This window comes from Triturus cristatus, chromosome 11 (genome assembly GCF_964204655.1).
Source record: "Triturus cristatus chromosome 11, aTriCri1.1, whole genome shotgun sequence".
Lineage (NCBI taxonomy): Eukaryota > Metazoa > Chordata > Amphibia > Caudata > Salamandridae > Triturus > Triturus cristatus.
Genome location: NC_140594.1, coordinates 582,743,797 through 582,768,955, shown reverse-complemented (window position 1 = coordinate 582,768,955; position 25,159 = coordinate 582,743,797). Strand labels below are relative to the sequence as shown.

Genomic DNA, 25,159 nt, shown 5'->3' with positions numbered 1-25,159 from the left:
GTCCGTGATAATCTATGATATTCACAATACGGAGTTGTGTGCTACTCGCCGAAAAGTGCTTCAACACACATCAGGGGTAGCAAGTGCTATATAAATGCAAACCTTTCCCTCTTCTATCCCTCCACTATCATTTTCAATCCAAATAACAGAATAACATATCCATCACTCAAATATATTTTATATTTCACTATACTAATTCACCACTAATCCTTCTGGGTTCCGGAGTAGCGTGCTACTCGCCGAAAAGCGCTTCAACACCCATCAGGGGTAGCAAGTGCTATATAAATGCAAACCTTTCCCTCTTCTATCCCTCCACTATCCTTTTGAATCCAAATACCAGACTAACATATCCATCACTCAAATGTATTTTATATTTCACTATACTAATCCACCACTAATCCTTTATGGGTTCCGGAGTAGCGTGCTATTCGCCGAAAAGCGCTTCAACACCCATCAAGGGTAGCAAGTGCTATATAAATGCAAACCTTTCCCTCTTCTATCCCTCCACTATCCTTTTGAATCCAAATACCAGACTAACATATCCATCACTCAAATGTATTTTATATTTCACTATACTAATCCACCACTAATCCTTTATGGGTTCCGGAGTAGCGTGCTATTCGCCGAAAAGCGCTTCAACACCCATCAAGGGTAGCAAGTGCTATATAAATGCAAACCTTTCCCTCTTCTATCCCTCCACTATCCTTTTCAATCAAACTAACAGACTAACATATCCATCACTCAAATTTATTTTATATTTCACTACACTAATTCACCACTAATCCTTCTGGGTTCCGGAGTAGCGTGCTACTCGCTGAAAAAGCACTTTGACGCCTCGTCAGGGGTAGTAAGCGCTTTATAAATGCAATTAAAATACAATACAATACATCAGTGGTGTTTTCTAGCTTTGGGCCTAGTGGCCTTTATTGATTCATTCCCTCCCTGTATTAACTTGGTGACTACAAAAGTGTCCTCCCAGTACCAGCCGACTGGACTGTACTATCATCTGACACAGGTGTGTACCACTGGAAGATCCCACCGACATTTCTGAAAACAAGGGGGAGGGTAGGTCTAGAGTCACTGTCAAAGCAAAGTAGAGAAAAGAGCAGCTTGACACTACAACGCGCCAAAGACCGTGCTGCTGGAGAGGGAAACACTTGAAGGCCAAGTTGACTGCTAAGAAGGGCGACTGACCTCAAACTGAAATCTCGACCATTAGATGGTGGAATAATGCATTGTTTGTGACTCTAGAACAGCAAGAAGTTTAAAAACGGTTGTTACAGATAAAGTAACTTTTCCTTCTAACAGACTGAGGTACCCTCTGCAGACATATATCCCGGATTCCCTTCCGTTTGCCAGAATCGTATCATGTTGGAGGGCAGGCTCATGATGTTAGGTTTCTCTTTCTGTCCCATATGTTGTAGTCGATACAAGACAATGCGGACACGGTACAGGGCCAGATGGTTCACAGTCATAAACTGCAAAACATGAGTTTCACATCTGGTGTAAATTCTGTTTTCCGTTCTAGCCCTCGATCAATCACAATGTGGGTCAACTCTACCACCTAGTGGACATATCCAGTATAGGTTTTTAGGTGCTTGTGGAAGGTGTATAGGTCTTCTTGGCAGCGCATTTCATTCAGAAAGAAGTGAGTTCCAGAGGGAGAGTGCTGCTCTTCTGAAGGACTCGGATGGTTTTCAAATCTTTGGATTCAAATCTGAGGATTTCTCTACTTCTAAGAGGTTTGATGCCTCCAGTTATTTTTGTAGAAAAGCAAACACAAGGAAAAGATGGACGGAGCGCTGAAACTTTTCAGACACTCGCCCCCAGTCACAGATCGGGGTTGAATCCATTATTGTACTTTGGTTCACTTCGCCACCCCAGTTCAGACCCAGCCATATGCAAATCAGTCTTGACCCTATTCCTCATGGGAATAGTCCAGCCCGAACTGCCAAGCCAGGTCTTTTCTGGACTCCAAACAAGCGTCCTGGGACCGGTTTCGGGGTAACACCCCTCATCAGCCAGGCTAGCTTTAATCCAGTGGAAAAGTGAGCGAGTGGCCCACGTCTGGGCATACCCTGCCAACTTAGGGCAAACAAAGACATTTTTGTGGCAAAGCTTAGGCAGTTTGGAAAAGGGGAGTGAATTGCTTTAAAAGTAATGCAAGCTAATTTGAGTTTAATTCGGGCATCAATGGGGAGCCAATGTAGGACGTTTAGTGTTCAGATGTGATCAAATTTGTGGGTGCTGGAGATTAAATGGGCCTTGTAGTGGAGGATGGCTTTACGAGGTGCAAGACTGTATTAAGGGACTCTGATGATTATTGAGTTTCTGTAATCGATGCAGGAGATAACTGCAGACTGACTGACCAAGCAGAGGTCAGTCAGTGGGAAGAAAGGTTTGAGTTTTTTGGGAAGAGTAGAGATAGTCTGGCAGATCTGGCGATGTGTTTGATGTGGGAAGTCATAGATAGGGAGTAGCTTAGTCAAAACGTGGCATATTGTTCTAGAGTGATATGAAACATCCTAAAAAAATATCCAATAATCATGAGAGGCATGGGGCATGGGAGTTTTCTTGTTGATGCCTTAGAAGAGTAGCACTACATTCACACCCGACGTCTACCCTTTTCAAGGACTATGTACAATTCTAGACGTAATCACTAGATATTGAAGATGTCCAAAGAATGGGACTGTACCATAGAGAGCAAGATGTAAGCCCCTTGTTACAGGTAGGTACTTTGTTCTTATTCAGTGTATGTAAATTTATGGCAGTTTGAATTTGATGATCCCACCAATTATTACCCACCATCAGTGCTTAATTTATAAATAAATAAGTACCAGAGCTCTCGTCAGCAGGTCGCTGCAGCTTGCACCCTACTAACACAACTACTAACCCTCACACTCCTACAAGTGTGACAATTCGGATTATATCTGACCCCCAAAGCTATAAGAATGGCTTCAGCAGCAGGTAATAGTAATTGTTAATTTATATTACTATTTACCTGATGTTGTGGTTTTCTCTAAATTATCAAGACAGCGCCACCTTGTGGCAGACTGTCACAAGCACCGGTGTTGACAATTAAGTGCCGGTGCGGAGCACCAGAAACCACCAGCTCAAATTAACCAGTGCCCACCATGCACAGTGTAGGTTCATCTTAATCACCCAATAATATATTACTGTGGAGTGAGGTGCCAGACTTATGTGTGGTCTCCTGATTTTCCAGTAGTTCAGTCTACTTCTGTCTGAAATCCTGCGTTTCTGGCTGCCTCATTTGCAGTATTTCACATGTGACCTTGCTCCCTTTCTATGTCATTGCTGCAGTGTTACAAATGTGCTAGAGACCTCCAGCCCCTCCTACAGCTGGACCTGCGTGGGTGCCGCGTGGCCTACAAGCCCAAGCACAGCAAGAAGATGCAGCATGAACTGAAGATCTGCAGCAGCTCAGAGACACTGGTGATGGGGTTCCAGAGCCGGCAACAGGCGGAGGAGTGGAGGAAGGTTTGGAGGTGTTACCCACAAGCGCCAGTATGCTCAGTGCAGAGTTACCGCAGGCGCAGCGCGGGGCCCACCTAGAACTTTCTTCAGATAGAGAGTGCACCTTTAGATGTTTCCATCCCAGACTGTCGTTGTATCTCTATTGCACCTTTATCTCTGTACCCTCTTAAGACAGACAACAACCACAATTTGAGGCCCACTCTACTCCAGGTAGACTTGTCAATCACCATGACCTGTCCCGCCCCCACCATAGAAAGGTGGTGCCTGTTGAGCTGCTGAACCCAGAGAGCAAGTCTATCTCCAAACAGTTCTTATTACAGACTGGGAGTCCATAGAAACAAGAAGTGCATCTCCAAGCCTTTCCATTGCCAACCAGGAAGTGTTAGTTACTGGCAGTGCACCTCCAGCCATTTAGCATCTCTGAGAAGCAGCTCAGGTATGCAGTAGATAGCACTTTGTCTCCTGTAACCACAGGCTGGTATTACAGCCAATCAAAAGAAATCCACTAGAATGCTTAAACTGATATCCTTCCAGATATACTAGTATTCCTTAAGGGAAAAGATTTGGTTTTCTTAAAATAACCCTCACCCACCAAAAGGTCCCTTGGTGGCATGCTTCATCATCGGGTTCTTCCCGTCCCACTGCGGGACGGGGCATGCTGCAACCGACGGTGATGTAGGAGCACTTTCTGGAAGGTGTGAGCTATAGTACTAGAAGAGACCTAGTGGCCAGGTATTTTTTTAGAATTTTTGTTCACTATCTCACTGACCCTTCCACTCCTATCTTTTAGTAATATAGCCCACACCTTCCAGAAAGTGCTCCCACGTCTCCGTCAGTTGCAGCACGCCCCGTCCCGCAGCCGGGCAGGAAGGGCCCGATGATGAAGCATCCCACCAAGGGACCTTTTGGTGGGTGAGGGTTATGTTAAGAAAAGCAAATCTTTTCCCTTAAGGAATACTACTATATCTGGAAGGATATCAGTTTAATCTTTCTAGTGGATTTCGTTTCATTATCTATTTGATCCAGGAGGCAAGGTCCACTACGTACCTCTCTCTCCTTCTTCTTGATTAATGTGGTATTAAAGCAAATCATAATATGTACCTCTATGCCCAGCCGCAGAAACTGTCGACAGAAACCAAATCTTGATGTCCTAAATATCACGGATAAAGCTGCAATAGTCCCCGCCTTCTCTCCTGTTTCAATAAAAGGCCCTATGGTTTGTACCTTGGTGCACGTCTGTCCACATATCCCTTCTTCATCTATCTTAATTCTCCCCCCGTCTCTGGATAGTCTAATACGAGGGTGCCTTTTCCTAGCACCTCCCATGGTTACGCCAAATACTAGGACACTGATTCTGAGTTTGTCAGAATCTAGGTTTTTTTCATTACAATAGATACATAATGGTACCGTGGGGTACGGTATTTATCAGGTGCAATAAATAGCAACTATTATGAGTTACTGAGGTGTAACCTGGATTTTGGTGCTTACCACTCCAATATCGGCATCGTACAGTAAATACCATAAACTTTTCCCCTGTTCAATTCCAGCAGGTTTGAACTACTGAAATTTAACGAAGGGTTGTGTATTTAACGCACCCAGTAATTACCAGATGCAGTAATTACCACCCAACCCCTGCGCAAACAGGGGTTTAAGCATGTCTTAGAAAACACCAACACACTGACAATCAAGGCCTAGGAGTTATTTCAGCTGCTTTCCAAGCAAAGGTTATTTTTATCAATTTAATTTAAATAACGTATTGTTACGAAGACCCTAATATAATATTAGAGTACAAAGACAACAAGTAGACTACTTTAAGCATGGGAATCATAAGCTGATTAAAGGAGGTGAGCGGGCGTGCACTGACTTCTTCTAAATGTATATGATAATAAAGATTGCAAAAATGATAAAACACCAGTAATAAAAAAAACGAATTATTAAGAAAATATACAATTATAGAAGGAAAGCCATCAATAACTGGATAGTGTTTCACCAAAGCATTCCATGTGACCTAAAATAAATGAGAGCAAAGCTTAGGTTGTCTGTGATGCAAGATGGAACCCCAAGGTGGAAACTCCGCCTTATCAAAAGCTGCACAGTTGTATGTCAATGTATCGAGGTTTTTAATGTTGCTCTATCCAAATATTGTGGCAAGCAAAAATATCAACAACTAAAATATCAAGCAAGCTAGAATAGATATCTATATATTTACTGTACTTAACTCCACATCTACATACCTTCAAAAAAAATATATTGTGAAGGTACATATGAATGTAAAAAAAAAAAAACGAAGTGCCAGGGCCCTTGTCAGGGGCCCACTGCAGCTTGCACCACCCATTGCTCTCAATAGCGCTGACAATGACACTACTACCCATCACATTCATACAAGTGTGACGATTCAGTCTTTGAATATAAATAAAAATTACTAATACATGCCGCCAAGCTATTCTTATAGCTGTGGGTGGCAGGTATTTTTGATTTGAATGTGTATATATAATTATTAAACAACAGCTTGTGTGCTCCTCAAAAAACAAGACAAACAGCGCCACCATGTGGCAGGTTGTCATAAGAGCCGGTGTTAACAATAAAGTACCGGTGCCGAGCACCCGAAACCACCGGCTCAAATTAAACACTGCTACCCCATCACTTTTGGCTGCCCCAGTGTTACACAAGTCTAGCTTTTCTTTCAGACACTGAAGCTGCAAGAGAAGGTAAAGCTGGAGATTGTACCCTCTGGAAATGCAGGATGGAAATTAAATATAGAAATAAAATGCATAATAGGGTTAATGTTTTCTCAGGAACCTGTCTTCAATCCTTTTATTAAACATACACAATTTGAAAGGCATCAGCCTATGTAGCAAATCTTCAACTCTGTATAACGTTAGTTTTTTTTTTCTTTTATGCTAGGTGATTGAGGATGTCAGCAGCTCTCCTCTCTGGAACCCACCTTCAAACAACTCCCCAGCCCTGCCCGGGAGAGACAGGAGTAAGAATTCACCTCAGCCTGGCAAGGAGAGGAGCAGGTACTCGCCGCGGCCTGGCGCAGAAAGAAGCAGGCATTCTCCGCAGCCCAGTACAGACAGGACCAAGCCTTCCCCACAGCCCGTCACAGACAGAAGCCAGCCTGCGCCCCAGTCTACTGCTGACAGCAGCAGACATTCACCCCAGGTATGTTGTGGGTTCTAATAAACATGTAAAATGTGATTTAATCTCAAATTGTATGATACATAGATTGCTTTTCTAACTCTGATCCATGTATGAATGGCCCTCTTAGGCTCTCTGTTGACATAGGCAGGTGAACATTACATGGGGTTATTGTGCAAAATTCAAGATTATTGTTTGTCTAGGTAAATACATGCAGAAATCCCCCAGCCACACAAACTGTTCAACTCACTTCCTTGACAGTTCACAACGATTAAACCCCCTGGTCAAGAATAGATATTTGATCCCTCTGTATTCCTGTGAATGCTGAGCAGAAGCGAGCACACACTACCTCTTGGTAGTAGAGGTATAGAATAGGGACAGAAGTTGCTTCACAACAGGCAAAAGCTGTGCTGCATTGCATAACGGTCTAGAGTGGCAGGCAGCATACTAGCCCTTCATGAATAGCTGCAAGGCCCTTTTCATGAGAGCTTTTACATTTTCTATGGTGTGTGTATTATTTACTGAATGGTCTTCTATGTGGGGGCTGAGACAGAAAGAGAGAGAGTGGAGAGAGGGAGGTCAACACGTGTGCTGGGTGAATGGTGTCTAGGAGGGGCATTCAACGTGAGTCTTAAATACATGGCTGTTTCACTTCAGATGGCCTTCATCCTTTGTTGACATGACAACCTGCATGTACTTTGTTCCCTGTATCCCATCAGTGCAGCTGCCTGGTAGGCTAGGGGTTAAAATGTGTGCTTGCTGGTCAAATATCTTTATGTCGATTGCGCCTCAAGCCTGCTCTACTCTACTTCTTCTGTTGTGATTGGCTTATCCTAACAACCAAAGAACATGGTAGATACTGTCTGGGTCAATCAGCAAGTCCCTTCGACTGGTTATAATCAGTCCTATCTAACAGAAACCATATCTTTTGTATGGTACAGGAAAGAGATGGGAAGCCCGGAAAAAAATCCATCCTTAAAGGGGAGTGTTCGAATTTAAGTGAAGTTCTCCATTTCATTGGCCCTGGTTTCCTGTCAGTGTTGGGACAAAAATACTGAATTGTTTAAGTCTTGATCCTGTCTAGATTGGCATTGTGGTCTAAAAATAAAGGAATGGTTTGAGGGCCAGAATAATTACCAGTGGCTGAGATTAATTCAAGCAATTAATTCACTCAAATTTCAGGGAAGACAAACCCCTTAGGTATGATAGAGGTCCGCGATTTAAATGTGGGAAAAACTGGTACAGACCAAATAGGACCAGTACCAAATATCCACCCATCACTGTTTTGTATTTTCCTTAGTTGGACAAAGGTACTCTGTTTAGGTTGAATAAGCCTGTTTCCATGCTCTTTACATGTTTTCGACCTGCCACGTGTTTGCATCCAGGGAGCATGATAATCTGCAGAACCACTGGAGATGCTCCTCCACAATTGTACTGTGATGTTTGTTCATCTCTGCTGACAGGGGTCACCAAAAAGTGAATTCCCAGCCTAAGTGAGGACGGCTACTTCCCCATCATCCTAAAATAAGAGGTGACCAGTGATGGTGGAAGTTGCGTTATTACACTATTTGTGCACTTTCCTCTTACTGTATGTTTCAATTTGTATATTTTGAAGACAGTATTGTCTGAATGTTTTATCAGTTTATTGCTGTACCTTATGATGAATTAGCATTCTGTATTTTCAAGATAATGTCACTGAATCAAAATAAAGTAGGAACATGATTTATTTTAAAGAACTGGTAAAGGCTGGCTTTACTAAGAAGAATGCATATTTAACCAAACAACCCCTTTCAGCAACATTAGCAATAGATAATGAAAGACTGGGGGAAAAACAGAACGTCCTAACCTATTTTATGCAGTTTGCATGCAACTCTTTGATAACAGTTTGTAACAGTCACTGTTCTATATTAGGGTTGAATCTTATGAACTTCAGTAACAAAAGGATCTCTGTGACACAAGCAGCAATCCCCTCAGCTATCAACATAAAATACAGATCTGTGTTCCACACAGACCGTGTTCTTTGCAGCAGGCATATTAACCCTGTGCACTACTTTATGGCAAGTCAAAACCGGCACTAGACAAAACTCTGATCACTCTCCCTAGCACGAATGGACCTTCCCTGCTAAAATTAAATAATTAAGCACACTCCATGGAAAAAGGTTCTGATTTTCATATTTGTTTGTGCATGATTACTCCGGTGCCGGGAATAGCAAAAATGATACAGAGATGCTCATTAACCTACGACCATGAAAAGGCGCAAATGCTGTACAACCGCTTGACATAAGATTAAAATCAATAAATAGCTTTTTTCAAAATCCTGCAAAAAACTTTGCATGTGTTTCTGCTGGATGGACAAGGCATCCCCATAAGTAAACGTAAAATGCCGCATTGTGAAGACAAGTGCAGGTCTTTAAAAAAGGCAGACAGAACATGAAAACAAAGAATGTAGCCGGCCAAGCTCATTTTCTGTGGCACTTGGGCATACTTCAGGCTGGCGTTGGCCTTAAAACTGAATGTAACATTCATATGTTGTACTCCTGAATTGTCCAGAAATGGACTTCAGAACTATCTATCAGGAATCAGAGAGAGGATTGAAATAGTGCCGGTAATTTGGAACGTCTTGATGGGTGACACCGCAGGAAAGGGAGGACTTGGAGCTTTGATCCAACTTTCCTAAAAGATTAGGTATACATAGAAGAGTTGGTAGATTGAAAAAAGAATTATTTGAGCCACAATCAGAAAAATCACACCCAGTACAAGCATTTGCAATGCATTAGGTCTCACATTTGTGAGAGTTTGAGCTATTGGCATTGTAAATGACAATGCCTTTAATTTATTTGTTTTGATAATTAACACATACATAAAAGGCATTGTCATTCACAATGCCAATAGCTCAAACTCTTGTAAATGTGAGACCTATTGCATTTCAAAGAAGCGGCCGCCATTGTCCCAGGCTGCTTGGAAAGTGTAAGCGCGCATGGCATGCTGAATGTTGCAGGAAAACATGTCGTGCCTGCAGTAGGAGAAGCTCATTAAAGAAAATAGTGCTTACAGACTAAATAAGACATACCATGTAACAACCGAAGTAAAAGGGCCAGTCGAAGATAAGGCTGTACTAAGGAGGGACTAACAAGCCTATTAACGAATCAGAAGCTAGCATTTACGTAGGACAATGGCACAAGCCAATGACAAATATGGGTGGAGAGTGGGCGGGCTACAAATACAAACTCGAATACAGCATCCTGCAGAGCAGTGCGTGCACTTCCCAGGCTCGACCTAACAAGTAATTTGGGATGCCTTCAAAACTGTAATAAGAGAAAAAGCTATTTCCATGAAGGCAGCTCAACATCGAAACTGGTCCCTAATAAAAGATAAACTAGAGAAAGAATTTATTATAGGAGAACAACAATACAGAGACAATAGAACTTTAAACTTCTGGAGAGAAATACCCAAACTGAGATGACAGCTTGATCTTCTCTTAACGAATATACAGAAAGGTCCCTAATATATTTTAAACAACACTTTTGCAAGAAAGCTGGCAAGGTGGACAAATTACTAGCGTGCTGAGCTGACCCAAGCCGCAGATTATACTAGAATCCCCAACATATGGAAAAGTGATGGCAGATAAACATGCAATGAAGAAGAAAAGAGAGAGGTATTCATTTTTTATTATAAGGAATTATCTAAGAGTATAGATCCTGATCTGGTGGATATATCCGAACTCCAGAGAGCCATTGGTCTTCCGGCTATTCCATAGTAAACAAGAAAGGACATGGAGAAAGAAATCTTCACGGAACAATTTAATGGGTAATTGCACATGAGTACCAAGATTCATTTTGTGGCTGAGATAGAAGTCTACATTAAAAATGAATATCCTCACCAGGCTGTTATTTCATTTTCAGGCCCTCCTGCTTAAGATCCCAATGCAAGACTTGAGCGGCATACAAAAAGCATGTGATATGTTTGTGTTGAATAACCACACACCAAGACTTTCTAGCATCCTGCAAGAAGTTGGTATGCCAGACTTAAGTATGTACTTCTACACCTCCCAGATGAGGGTGGTTTTTGAATGGCCACTATGACAAACAGAAAAACACTAGCCACACATGCAAATGGCGCTATTAGGAAAGACACCGTGAGGCGTAATATGACTGGTTAGAGCACACAGACTTAAAATGGCATACGTCTTAGATATAATTGCCAAATAATGGAGATATGGGACACTCTAATTAAAAATACAATTATTCCCACATTCCCATCCCCATTTAAACCCATAAATAATAACCCTGATTGTTCACTAGCATCTTAGGTTACCGAATTCGCAAAGTTGCAACAATGATATTGTAAAGTAATGAGAGATTTGTTCATAAATCATGAAATTAAGGGCCCGATTTATAAATTGGCTGTATGTATACTCCATTGCAAAGGCGATGAAGTATACACACTGCCAATATCAGCAACCGCCAGCCCGATTTAAGTGTGGGCAGACCTTTGGTTTGGTCACGTGAAGACTACTCGGTCTCTCCTGTGACCAAACTTTTCTGATGGCCCTATGGAGTAAGGGCCTTCGGAGAAATTACTTCATGTTCACCTGCCCAATTTAGATGGGTTGACATGTAGTCATTTTTTTCCTGTTTCTTACCACCAGGTAAAACCCGGCAGCAAGGAAAAGTAAAACCAGTTATAATGAACTCCTGCCACCATGGGAGAAGCCTCCCATGGCAAGGGGAGCATTACTTTTTTTTTTTCAAAAAGAAAATCCCATTTAGGGATCTTCTTTTTTGGAAGAAAGAAAAGAATACTGTTTGCTTCAGGGCTGGGTCCTTCAGATGCAGCCCTGTAGCAAACAGTAAAATGCATTGACAGGAACCGCTGTGACAGCAATTCCTGCCAATGCTTTTATACATAACTCCCAGGTTGGTGGTCATTTATGAATTAGGTGGAAATCCTGTCCACCATGGAGGTGGAGAAATTCACTCCCTCCCCATGGCAGACCCACAGACCGTTCCCCTAAAAATAAATCAGCTTCTAAGTCTTTTGAGTCAGAAAGACTAAAATACTACCACGTCATTGGGCTCTCCACCCTAGTAAAGAAGTGGGGAACAGAGAGTTGATTCCACTTGAGAAACTGTTCCCCAGTTATAAATCTTCCAAGGGCCTGATATCCAAGATTTAGCAGGTCTTAAGGTCTTCAGTGATACCCATGAAGTGGCCATTTCTTAAAAAGTTCGAGAGTGATATGGGAAGCCAACGAGATAAAAAGATTGGGAGAAATTGTGGAAAGATAGTCCACAACTGGTTTGCAGTGTGCAAGAAAGGAAAACATGTTATAAAATTAGGTATAACTGGAATATGACCCCAAAAAACGTACACAACAACGAGCCAGACGGTAACAGCTAAATATGTCCAGCGCAGGAGACGAACACTTTTATGGGACTTTCCAGAATCAGATGATATGTGCATGTGACCGCTGTTAACACAAATTTTCTATTCCTTGAACTTTGACTTTTACTGTGTGATTGGGTAGAGCGGGACAGGGGAGGTGGAACATAAGTTTACTTTAAGGGAATAAAAATGGCATAAATGCTTGAGATTTATGGAAAACCAGTATGCTACACTTTGTAAGTTGTTCCTAGTCTGGGGAGGGTTGTGTCTGATTTGGGGGGGTGATCTGTGTGCTTTTAGGGTTCATTATACCCTTATAGGTGACACGCAGTGAAAACGCTTTTATCTCCTCTTCCAGGTGAAAAGTGCTGCACAACGCTCCGAACCAAACCATAACCTGAACCCGACTCCTGTGACCACGCAAGAGCCAGGTGAGATATTTAAGCTGCTTGCAAGGACATAGGTGGCAGACAGGTGGACAAGTGCAACTGGGATTTGGGATTGTGGTCTAAGCAACAATTTATACTGCTTCATGAATGTAAGGACTACCCTAGGTGGTTCAAAAAACAAGGACCACTGTTCCAAGTCAATGAGACAGCTCCCTGTGTCCTAGGTTAAAGGACACACATCTGTGTTCCTCTCCAGTTAGAAATGGGGGTGAGACTGGCTCCCCTAAACCCAGAGATGGTACAGGGCATGACCAGTACGTGCTCACCACTCTTGGAGTCCAAAAATGGCCCCTCCGGTTCCTTAACACTCTCTGTGTTGCAGTGGCCCTTTGGTTGGTTCTAGTGAGTTTGGATGCAAGGCCTTCCTAACTCCTTGGCAACTCATTTATTTGAGATGACCTTCCTTCTGCTGGGACTGTTGTTCTTCTTCGTAGTCAGAGGTTTATCCTGCTCACACCAGGTAATTAGGTGCCTCTACTTCCAGGAAAATCACATCAGCAGAACTTTGACAGATCCTTTGCTCGTTACTAGCCTTAGGGAAAACAGCAGCACACTGGGCAAAAACTGTTTGTTGTGGTACAACAAGAAGTTTGCAGTGAAGTCCAGACAAAGGGTGGTTTACTGACTCACGTAGCTTAGTTTTTATCCCTCTCAAGAGCCTTGGCAGAAAACCAGGCCAATAGAAGCCATTGCAAAACATTTAACCGTGGATAATCCCTGACAAATGCATCTCAGTGTGGGTTTGTCCTGGACATTTGAGAGTAGGGAAGTGGACCATCATAAATGTGTCAGTTTGTGTACTCTAGGGAGAAGACAGAAGGATCCCTTAGACAATGGCTATCTTTAACTTGGAGGCAACAAACCCAACAGAGGAAGGAGAGTTCGGGCACTGTGGCGGGGCTGAGTGGTGGGCCTGAGAGTGACGGTATTTATCCTTCTTAGAACACTGCTTCGCACCCGGTATTGCCGTCACAGTACACTGATGTAACATTCTTCACACACATAGCACACAATTGTCACACTGCAGGGAAATCAGGATTACAATTATTGGACACTAAACAGACCAGGAATGACCAATCGCCCAATACCCACAAGAGGACAGGTAAGAGGTCCAAGCCCATGAACGTAAAATTAGCTGCCATTGACTATCAACATCCCCATAGTTAGATATTAGGGGGCAGTGGTTACCCTCAACTATAGATGGTGGTGCAGTTTGTGTGCACTCCCTAGAAAGCAAAGCATGGTGAACACTGTCAAAACATAAAGCACTTCCATTGAACTTACTGATTGATGACTCCACTGTTACAGACAATCAGGAAAGAAAAAAGTCAAAAAGAAAAGCCTAGAGCAGCTTTCCTTGACCCACAAAGACTTGTTTCCTACAACCAGGTTGTAGTTTAGTGTTAGTCCTTGAATTTGAGCTTTAGTGGTTGGATTGGTTATACTAGCAAAAGACTAATGCTGGTTGTGGTAGTACACCAGAGCATCACACAGTCTGGTTCCTCTCCTGCCTCTCCTAGAAGTCTCACAACCTTTTGTATCCTCTTTCCTCCCAGGTTTCTTGAACATGCTCCTCGGTAATCAGTGGCAGAGTTTCTGGTGCTTAGTGGAGAGGGGTGTCCTTCAGATGTTTAGGGATTCTGGCTGCACAGGCCCTCCAGCGCACTTTGTGGTCCTTCCAGGAAGTGACATCGCCCCCAGTAGAGGCCCTGATCTGGGACTGAGGTACGGCATCAGCATCAGCAAACATGGCAAAGACGTCGCAATTCTTGAGGTGAGAACTGTACTCTGCTCGTTCATTGAGAGACTCAGTTAATTATGCCTTGTTCCTCTGTGCTCCTTCAAGTTTGTACTCCCCTGGATCTGTCCTTTTGTGGCTCTGCCCTGGGCCTCCTAGTAGATATATTGTCACAACCACCCTGCAAGTCATAAAGGGAGGGTGGGAAAGAAAGCATGAGCTCTCTGTAGACATTTAATGGAAAGTAATCAAAAGCAGTGGAAGATGTGTAAAAAATGTACTAATACAATAAGTTGTGATTTAAAAATAGAAGGAAAAGAAATTCCTGGTGTATATTAAGAAAGCCATTTTAGCCACCCAAGCTTTGACCACCAGAAGTAACCTGTCTCAAGGCAGAGGAGGTTGGATTCTCTCCTACACAAGGATTGAGTTAGTGGGTGTAGCCTCAAAGTGTCGGAATACAGTCACAGAACATTAGAAAATGCAAGCATTGGAAAAATAAGTTGGTCTGGGCTTAAGATGGTGGCGCAGCAGCCACAGCCACAGCGGCTAACTCCGGGGCGCGGGGCTCACGGTTTGAGCCCCGGCACCAGCAGCAGCTCACTTCAGCCCCCTGTTACTCTGGACAATAGCTCACTTAATCTCCCCGACGGCCCCCAGCGCCTTGAAACCTTGATATGTTTGTGCTTAACAAATATGGATTAAAATAATATGTTAACATATTATTTGTTAGCACATTAGGGCCAGGCACATAGGAGGGAGCCAGTAGGAATTATAGTGTAAAGTAGTTCCATATACAGTTCATTGCAAGCAGCGGAGTGAAGGGGAAAGCTTTCACCCTGTCAGTGGCATTAGGTGAGAGATGAATATTTCACTAGGTTCAGCCAAGCCCGTTTGTCAAAGTAGCAAACTAGTGGCTAAAAGAGTTGACCAAGGAAAGCCAATGGTTGAAAGAAACGGGCACAAAGCCCACACTTTGTATATTGATATTAAAAAAACAGACCTAAAAACAAAGAATGCATGCACTCCAGATGGGAAAGGTGACAGAGGGGGACATGATCAAGAGAGATATATAAAGAGAGAGAGTGTGTGAGTGAGAGACAGGTATCATCTGATGAAGAAGAGGCACAATTTATTGGAAATTGGGTGCCCTGTGTCCTAAAGCGGGCACTCAGTCAGTGCACTTTCTCTTCAGGAATGTGCACCCTCTCACTGAGAATATGCACCTTGTTCAAGAATGTGACCATCTGGGTGAGAAGGGACGGCTTCTAGAACCATCCCTAGGGTGGTAATGGATGCGCTCCAGAAGAATGGACAACCTCTGTCTGGAAACAGCGCACAAAACAAGAATGGGAACTACTGATAGAGATTATACAACATCTGACTGATAACAGGCAATCCATGGCCAAATTAACAAGCATTTGCAATGCAATAGGTCTCGCATTGACACCAGTTTGAGCTATTGACATTGTAAATGACAATACCTTTTATTTTTGTTTTCATTTTTAAAACATAAATAAATGGCATTGTCATTCATAATGCCAATAGCTTAAACTCTCGTGAATAAGAGACATATTGCATTGCATTTATGATAAAAGGCATTGTCATTTACAATGCCAATAGCTTAAACTCGCGTAAATGCGAGACCTATTGCATTGCAAACTGGCTTGGCAGAGGCTTTGTATAATAAACTACATCTCCTTTACTAAGCATAATGAACATGTGAATGGCAGTTTAGCGTGGCTCTGGGTACAGTTGGCGCTCATACTTGCTTGGAAGCCTCAAGTTTTATATTGAGAAGATGGACAATGGCAACAGCATACACAGAAAACGTACAAATACTTTTATATTATTCATTTTTTAATAAAAAATGCAGAGGATGCAGATTTCATACACAATTCAGCAGAGTGCTGTGTGGGACTAACAAATGTGTCTGCTCACCCGCAAGTTTTTGAAGCAGCTTATAACCGGAGTTGCTTCATTTATAGTCCGCCCCTGGTCCCCGGTGCTTAATAAAAGAGTCTGAGCCTTCTTTCCTCAGCATGGCGCCTGCTGAGCTTTATGAAACTGGAAGCATGGCATCTGTGCAACTGGCCCTGTTAATAAAAGGTGTGTGGCCGCGCACCCACAGAAGTGCCCCTTGTAAATAATAACAAAGCCGGTGGTCACAACTGCACGAGAGACCACACTGCTCACCACCGAAACAGAATTGTCTTTTAATGCGTGTGCGGTGTTCCTTTAATTATTCTGTGAAGGGTGACAGGCTACCTCCGCAACAGGTGCTTGACCCTCCGAGGTAGCCTACCGAATTATCCTAGGTAACCAGAGCTCTGGGCTGTAATACCAGTAGAGAGACCAATAATGGAGTGGACAGGGCCTTACGTGAACTCCCCTCGCCCCCGCTAGCACCCCCCTTTTCTTCCCAACCTGAGAGTGTAGCTAATGCCTCCCGGCTGGCTGAGCCAATTTCAGCATGTTATTGATGGTGTGTTGCTTTATTTATAGCCCACCCCTGGTGCCCGGTGCTTAATAAAAGAGTCTGAGCCTTCTTTCATTAGCAAGGCGCCTGGTGAGCTTTATGAAAGTGGAAGGATGGCGGCTGTGAAACTGGCGCTGTGCTATGTGGTTGCCTCATTTATGGAGCAGCAGATCGGAAGGGCTGATGGACGCACCCCCTGCCCACTCCCACCCTCCCAGACACTCTCCACCATACGCAGCTCGCGCATAGGCCCCCGCATCTCCCACCACCAACAGTACAGGTTCGCCCTCCAAGCCCTGGAGGAAAACGGGAAGAGGTTTGGTGGTGGGGGCTGTGGCCAAACGCCTATTGCTAAGTTAATGCCACAGTATGTGGCTATCAAAAAAATCTCCAAGTGTAAACGGCCGCATGCCAGCACCCCGGGATGGAGAGGGGGTTGCGTGTTATGGGTTGTATTGTTGAATAATGTTAGAGTGAGTGTGAAGTGCGCTTTACCCCAGTGAGCTACGGTATCTGGAGGTCCGTGACAGGGTAGCAATTTTTGTCTTATTGAATTTTCTTTGTTATGAGTCTTCCGCGGAACAGAATATCCCAAAAACCTGGTTTTGGCAGAAATAAACTAGCATGTTGCCGAATCGTGATGCTGGCCAGTAATGTCAACATATTGCATAAAAATATGTTTTCAGAAACAAGTTACATACAGCCACCCGACCTGGCCCACTTTAATCATTAATGGAGAGGCGTACACACCCCTGAAAACAAAGGGAAAGGGGCCATGGGAGACTGCTGCTCTTACACACACCCTAGTCCCCTCGCCCCCCCTCCAGCCAAGCCGAACTCAAAGTCCCGACAAACTCCCCTCGTGCTAGGAGACGTGCCGCACAGGGCACTGTGCCATCCGCATGCTTACAACCGAATTGAGCACACCGTGGTTACCATAGCCTCTTGAGCCACCGCCGCTTAGATGCACTTTTCGTGGTCATGATTTGTGACCAACACTAAGTACAAGCTATCGCCCTTGACCCATCGCTCTTTCACTTTAATGAAACAAGCTCTTAAACTGAAAGCGGGAGGCAAAAATAAACACGCGCCTGCAATTGCCAAAGCCGAGTGACAAAGGCAGCCGCTTGTTTATATTTGCATCGCGCTTTCACTTTAAGTGAAAGCGCGATGCAAAAATGAACACGAGGCTGCCATTGCCAAACATGAGTGAAAGAAAATAGTGCTGAGCCACAACATAAAGGCACCGTGTAATTTCCGCGAGTAAATGATCCAATCCGGATGGGCGGAGCTAAAAGGAGACAGGGCGGTAACAAAAAGGCATGAATCTCAATTAGAAGCCAGCGTTTAACATAAATGATGACGCTACCCAATAAGAAACATGGGTGGGGCTTCGAGTCCATTTCTAAAATCCACACTACCACAATATGTCTCGCAGAGCGAGGAGGGCATGCGCGCTCCAGCGCTAGGTCTGCGAGACCTAAAAAGGACACCTTTTTATTATCGCACATCTGGCTAAAAAATAAAACTCTTCACTCCCAGAGAGCTAGATCAACTTTTTTTGCCCTAAAAGGGTTGCTGGAATGTTGGCACCTCCTGTTAGGCCGTGGCTAAACGATCTGAAGAAATGGACTGCTGATGAAAATGACACACTCAAAAGCCTCCAGATACAAAGCCGAGGTACCATACAATGTAACACATAAAGCACGATTCTTTAAGGTCTGCTTTAAAAAGCCCTCCTTGATGGATTGGCTCGAAGTGGGGTAGGACAGATTCGCCCAGCAATGCAATTTGGTAGATACTGCATTCATCCCCATCCTCTGTAAACTGGTTGTATGTTGTAGCATGTGCAAATACAGTAGGTCATTGTGCGGTGTGACTGTGGCAGGATTGGTAAACATAGACTGCCTGGGGACCTGGAATGGTGGATTGAAAAGGATGCAGACATACCAAGGTGTGAACAACCCTGTTCATCAGACCAATGATTTGTTTCTTTGCTCCAAATGAAGGTGACAAAAGAACGACATATAAAGACCTCCTGAGATGCAAGTAAACTCTATGTAAGGCAACCATGAAAAATGAAATAAACGTCAATTTAATTTTTTTTTAAACTTCATCGGAGATCAGAGGCAGAATAAAACATATTTCTGAGGGATACATCTTCTGGCAGATTCCTCACCGTATGATTATTTCTCCAGGCAACAGCCTGATCCAAAAATAATACCCAGCAATGGCTTGTTAGCTTACCCAGATGGTGTCATGTAGCATCAGCCTTGACTATGTCAGCTGGATGTGACGCCCTCAAAGATTGTTAGGCGCCAATCAGTGTGCTTGCATTATTGCCTGTGTCTTCCATGCCTCATTGACGCAGATCCAGATGTTCTTAGCACTTCTCATTTAAACTGCGACTACGTCAAATAGCTTTTCTTAAGATTGCAGGATTTAAACTCTGATGCAGATGCTACATGAAAATGCCTTTGTCAGATTAACATGAGATCTGCATGTGGTGTTAGTGCTTGGAACGCAGTGCCATGGCCTGCAACTCCTGTTAGAGGGATAACCATAAAGTGAGGAATCTGCAGGAAGATTATGTATCCGCCAAAAATATTCTTACCTAAGTTAAGCACATTTTTCTTTCCTACATTACTGTGGGGAGGCAGCAACAAATTACCTTTTCTCTCAGATACTTTTTGAACATTCTCAAATATGGTACTCACTTTGGTGGGGGAGCTGGGGCTGGCAATGTAGGGCTGGAAAGCTGATGCCACAGGAGTTTGTTGATTGAATAAGTGACTAATAGGCACCATCCTGCAGGCACCAATGCCACGAGTTGCAGAGGGATCTGGGTCATTGAAGGGTTTCCTCTATGAATCCCCGACGAATCTCTCCTAGGAATGGAGAGATTACGTGCCAGCATCGGTTCACTACAGAATAGTCTTCTGAGTTTTTTTAGTAGATATATCTAAGTGTCGTGCAGCAAAGACATTAAACCTCTACTAGCCTGGAAGCATCTATTAGTTTGCCAGTGTTTCAAAGTAGGCAGGGCAACCAGTGGCATTAAAAGGTTAGTATTACTTGGCATCTATCTTGAAGAGCCAGAAAACATTTTGTTTGTTTCAAAGGTATCAACATTTTAAGATTCCCTCAATTGAACCACCAGACTCACTTGTTATCAAAGGAGTTCTGGTATACCGCCTCCCAGGAGATAGGAATAGCTTCATAAATAAAATCTGCTCCATTATGGAAGCCTTAATCACCAATGAAAACTTCATGGTGTTGGGAGATTTTAACTTTCATTTAGAAAATATAGAAGACCCTAACTCACTTAAACTTATTGACCTCATGGATTCATTTGGACTGCCCCTAGTCCAGCACACAAAGCTGGCCACATGTTGGACGGCATATTCTCCAATTGGTAGAATCTCGTGACATCTCCATCCCTCCCATTAACCTGGTCAGATCATTGGGTGGTTAATTGGTCCATGATGGACACAATATCAGCACGACATAGACCAACGGTACAATATTCCACTAGCAGAGCCTGGCATAAAAGCAAGCCAGATGCTCTTGCTGAGGCGATTGCCGCTACCCCTTGCCAATTGGAGCAGGACGCAGTGGCAGATTGCAATATTGAAATCCTCTCTCGTTGGCTAAATGCCACGCTGGACAAAATAACTCCCATCTCCAGGATATAAAAAAAAAGGAAATTGCCCCAACCCTGGTACAATGAGAACCTAAGACTATCTAGACAGGAATGTCGAAGACAGGAACAAAGATGGAGAAGATATTATAAGGTAGAGGAGAAAACTGCATACAAAGTGAAACTTGCAAAACATAAAAAAGATATTATAAAAGCCAAAACAGATTATTTTACTAAACAAAATAAAAAATGCCTGTGACACCAATAAAACTCTATTTTCGGTGATCAACAAACTGGTCAAACCTAATAAGGTCAGCCATATGGAATCAAGTCAGGACTTTTGTAACCTGCTAGCAAACTCCTTTCAAAAAAAGGTGATTAACATCTATGATAATTTCACAAGCATTAACATTCAGAGCAAGTATAAATCCAACCCCAAGAAAGATATAACTAGCTTTTTTGAATTCAGAAATCCCTCAGATGAACAATTAATAGACCTTATTTTATCAATTAAGTCTGGTTCTCCATATGACCCCTGCCTGCCCAGCATAATGCACCTGATACCCACACAACGAGCAGTGTACCTGGGCTCCATTATTAACACAGTATTTGTCAGTGGAACTTTTCCCACTCAATGGAAACGTACCACCATTCTTCCCCTTTTAAAAAAAGACAATCTTGATAGCTCAGAACCCGGTAATTATCGCCCTATTGCAAGATTACCCTTTGCTGCCAAGTGCATTGAAAATTTAATGAATAAACAAATCACTGAACATATTGAATTTAATTCATTATTAGAAGAAACACAACACGGATTCAGGAAGCATCACAGCACTGAGTCGGCCTTAATCACTGCTACTGAAGATATCCGGTTAATCTTAGACGAAGGAGGAACGGCCGCGCTGGTGCTGCTTGATCTCTCGGCGGCCTTCGATACGGTCAGTCATGAAATCTTGGCTGTCCGTCTGCAGGAAGCAGAAATAAAAGGCACTGCACTTGAACTCTTAAAATCCTTTCTAAGCAACCGGCAACTAAATGTAGCAATGGGTTCAGTAACCTCTAAACAGTTTTCACTTACCATGTGGAGTTCCGCAGGGCTCTGCCCTGAGTTCCACACTTTTTAATCTATATGTAGCGCCATTAGCCTTGATAATAAAAAAAGCAGGATTTGTCCTGGCTTCCTATGTTGATGACACACAGATTGTGGTGTCTCTAACAAATGGAGAAAAGCACCCGGGCGAGGCCTTTAAGATCTGAATGAAGAATGTGAGTGACTGGATGGACGGCAACTGTTTGAAGTTGAACGCGCCTAAAACAGAAGTTATCATCTTTGGTAATAAACCCTCCCTCTGGACACCTGACTGGTGGCCACCTGCACTTGATGTGCTACCTGAACCCGCGGCTACAACTAAGGATCTGGGCATCATTATTGATAAAGAACTCCAATTCAAGGACCAAGTCAGTAAAGTCACAGCCATCTCCTTCTGTGCTATAAGATTAATCAATACAATTAAGAAATATATACCAGAGGAACTCTTGAAAACAGTGACTCTGGCTTTGGACCTCTCCCGCCTAGATTACTGTAATAGCCTCTACCTTACCATCAATTCAGGCCTGATTAACAGGCTTCAGATTGTACAAAATGCGGCGGCATGCCTTATCTTAAAAATCCCTAAAAATGTTTCGGCAAGAGAAGCCATAAAAAAATTACACTGGCTTCCAGTCAGGCAGAGATGTAAGTTTAAAGTCTTATGCCTGGCCTTTAAATCAATACACAATCTGGGACCAACACAATTTAGGAAAAATTAAAATAGCATGTTACCAATAGAACCTTACGGTCAGGAACAGCCAGGAATATGACAACTACCCCTTTCAAGAAGGCCACCTGGGGAGGCAGGAGCCTTTTTAGATCAGCAGCAATGCTATGGAATACATTACCCATTACTTTAAAAACAGCACCCTCTTTGATTAATTTCAGGAGAGGTTTGAAAACTTGGCTGTTCACACAAACCATCTGAATGATTCAACCTGATTGCTGCCTGTACTAGTGTTTTTACTGTTCTTTGATCATTTATAGCGCCAAGACGCCTCCGGGCATGAGTTGTGCTTAATAAATTTCAATTCAATTCAATTGTGAGACCCACGTGAATATAAATCATTGGCAAACAAATGAAAATGCAGAAAACAAATGGTGTTCTTTGAAGTATATATATGTTCCAAAGTGTTGACCAGAGTGAACCATCCTTGGAATACATGACCGAAGAAAGAACAAGGGGGACAGAGAGAGAGACAGAGAGAGAGAGAGAGAGAGAGAGAGAGAGAGAGAGAGAGAGAGAGAGAGAGAGATTGGGAGAGATGGAGAGACAATAAGAAAGAGAAGCAAAAAATAGAGCTAGAACTTACTTTACTGTTTGTGACAATTTATTTCTTAGTGCATAAATAGGGTTTTGCTTCTCCAGCTCTTCATGCCAAAAGAAGTGAGCTGTAATCAGCAAGTTATGTAAATATTTCAGGGACCATAAAGGAACTCACTGTTCTATTCTTTGGAGAAGTGTGAAGAAGCTCAAATTACTTTAAAAGATAAAATATTCGGCTGTCTGAAATATCGGAAGTACATCTAAGGCCTCAGTCAATAAAAAGCTATTGTCAGAAGGATGAACTCATAGGATGGGTATGGCGAGCGCGTGTGGCTGCTTGGAGACAGACGAGTCTTCCAACTACATCTGCACTACTTGTTTGTGAACTAATGTAAACATTTTGAATTCCTGTCTTCTTTTTGCTGGTAAAACCCACTTTTTAATATCAGTTGAAAAGGGCTACCTTTTGTTTGAAACTCCAATGAGGCTTTGTGTCGTATGTCAGGTCAGGGTGGTAAGACTTGAAAAACACAACACCGAAGTCTGACTTGGAGGTATCGAAATCAGGATAACAATGCAGATCTTGTTCCGAAATATACATTCCAGCAGTCATTATTATTATTAGGGTTTTATAAAGCGCACAGCTGCCTGCAATGGATTTCCCAGCGCTACACCCCTCAAAGCACTTTCTGAGAGTTAGAATGAGACGCTTGTTCAGAACAGCACGGTTTTGAGTGTTTACGGAAAATTAAGAGAGATGGACAGGATCTCAGTGGCTGTAGAAACACGTTCCACAGCTTAGGACCTAGGTATGCGAATGCATGGCCTCCTTGACGGGCTCTTCTCACTCTAGGAACTCAGGAAAGGTTGGAATTGCTAGATCATAAGAAGCGACATGGTGTTAGGGTGATGTCAGGTGTCTGAGATACTGGGGACCTGTATATGACAAAAGTTTGTGCATATAGCATAATGCTTAAATATGAATTCACTTCTCGCAGGTAGCCAATGAAACTTGTGCAGAAGCTTGGATGTAGATGTAAATTTGGGCGGTGTTATAAGAAGCCTGGTGGCAGCATTCTGGACTAAATGCAGTTGCTTAAGTGCACCCTTAGAAACACACAGATAGAGAATGTTGCTGTAATCCAGTCTTGAAATGATCGAGGCCAGTATCACTGTTTGTTGTGCTGAAGTTTAAAGGCAACTTAGGGCCTAATTTATTAAAACTGTTGCATCGCTGCATGAAAACAGTGATGCAACAGTTGTCACTGCGCCCTCCTTACGACAGGATAGATGCACCGTATTTAATGTACGGCGCTCCATGTCGGAAGGAGTTACAGATACGTCAGTATTGTTGACGTATCTGTAGGCGCCAACGTCGTGCATTGATGGGTTGTGTCTGATAAGAGATGCAACTCCAGCAATGTGCCATTTCACATGGGGCAAGCCCCATGTGAAAGGGCCTGTGTCAGTCTTACGCCTGCTGTGAGGCAGGCGTAAGATATTGATGCAGTAGAGTCCTAGAAGTGTTGCAGTGACACATCAAAGATTTCACTGCGCCACTCCTACGACCCTTTATTGCGGGGGAACACCCACCCTGCATACATGATACCTGACGCAGGTGTAATGTAGCGCAGAACTTTACAAAATGAGACATCTGATTAGATGTGTCACTTTGTAAATATGGCGCATTATATACGCCACCGCAGTGTCACAAAACGTGATGAACGCTACCACTGAAGTCTATGGAGAACCTGTAACAAGAAAAATGCTGCAAGTGGGGACAAGTCTGTTGGAACCCATAGGTGGGATCGGTTCATGAGGGTCTCTGAGGCAAAGGGGCATGGTCAGTGGGCTTGAACTCGGGCTGTGGGGCTCGTGTGCAGAGGTGTTTTGGCAGGCGGGTTGCTTGCGTTCGAGGCTCTCACTTTTTTAGGTCGACCTGGACATGGGGACAAAACAGGCAGCAGGGCCACTCTCTACGATGGTCTCTCTGAAGCTGATGCCCCACGTTAGTAGATCAGTATTGGCAGTGTTGGTGTCCGTGCTGGAAACTAAACAAGCCTTCACTCCTGCAAGGGTCCTGTACCCCGTGTATTTGTGAAGGGTGGCTCCTGGGGGTCCTAGCATATCCAAACTTTGTGGGAAGATGGATCTGACCTCTTGAAGCATGGTGAACTCCTCCTGGGTGGTTGCTGCATCGGTGGACCCGTTGGTCTGCAGATCTGTGAACCGGACATTGCGGTCAGTGCCTACAGGCTGCAGGGAAGTGGCTCCTCCCCTTCAAGGGAGATGGTGGCTGGTTTGCAAAGTGCTGGCAGCCCTCCAAGGCTTTGGTAGGTTGCACAGCTGCGGTATGAGTCGGGTCTTTCCAATTGTTTGGACAGGAGCAGACAGGCAGGGCTTGGCACCAAGTCCACAGCTAGCCTACAGTTATTGAGTTCTTGGGCTCTTATTTGCTTTCTTCGTTAGCCAGGG

The 25,159-nt window shown here is 43.5% G+C and overlaps 1 protein-coding gene across 1 annotated transcript in view; it reads left to right on the top strand.

Moving 5' to 3' along the window:
• LOC146785126 (actin filament-associated protein 1-like 2) overlaps positions 1-25,159 on the top strand; it is a 231,520-nt gene that overhangs the window by 139,360 nt on the left and 67,001 nt on the right. Inside the window, exons 7-10 of the mRNA XM_085633831.1 lie at positions 3,322-3,498; positions 6,400-6,660; positions 12,380-12,452; positions 14,027-14,244. Coding sequence (XP_085489957.1) covers positions 3,322-3,498; positions 6,400-6,660; positions 12,380-12,452; positions 14,027-14,244 — 729 coding nt within the window. The remainder of the gene's footprint in view (positions 1-3,321; positions 3,499-6,399; positions 6,661-12,379; positions 12,453-14,026; positions 14,245-25,159) is intronic.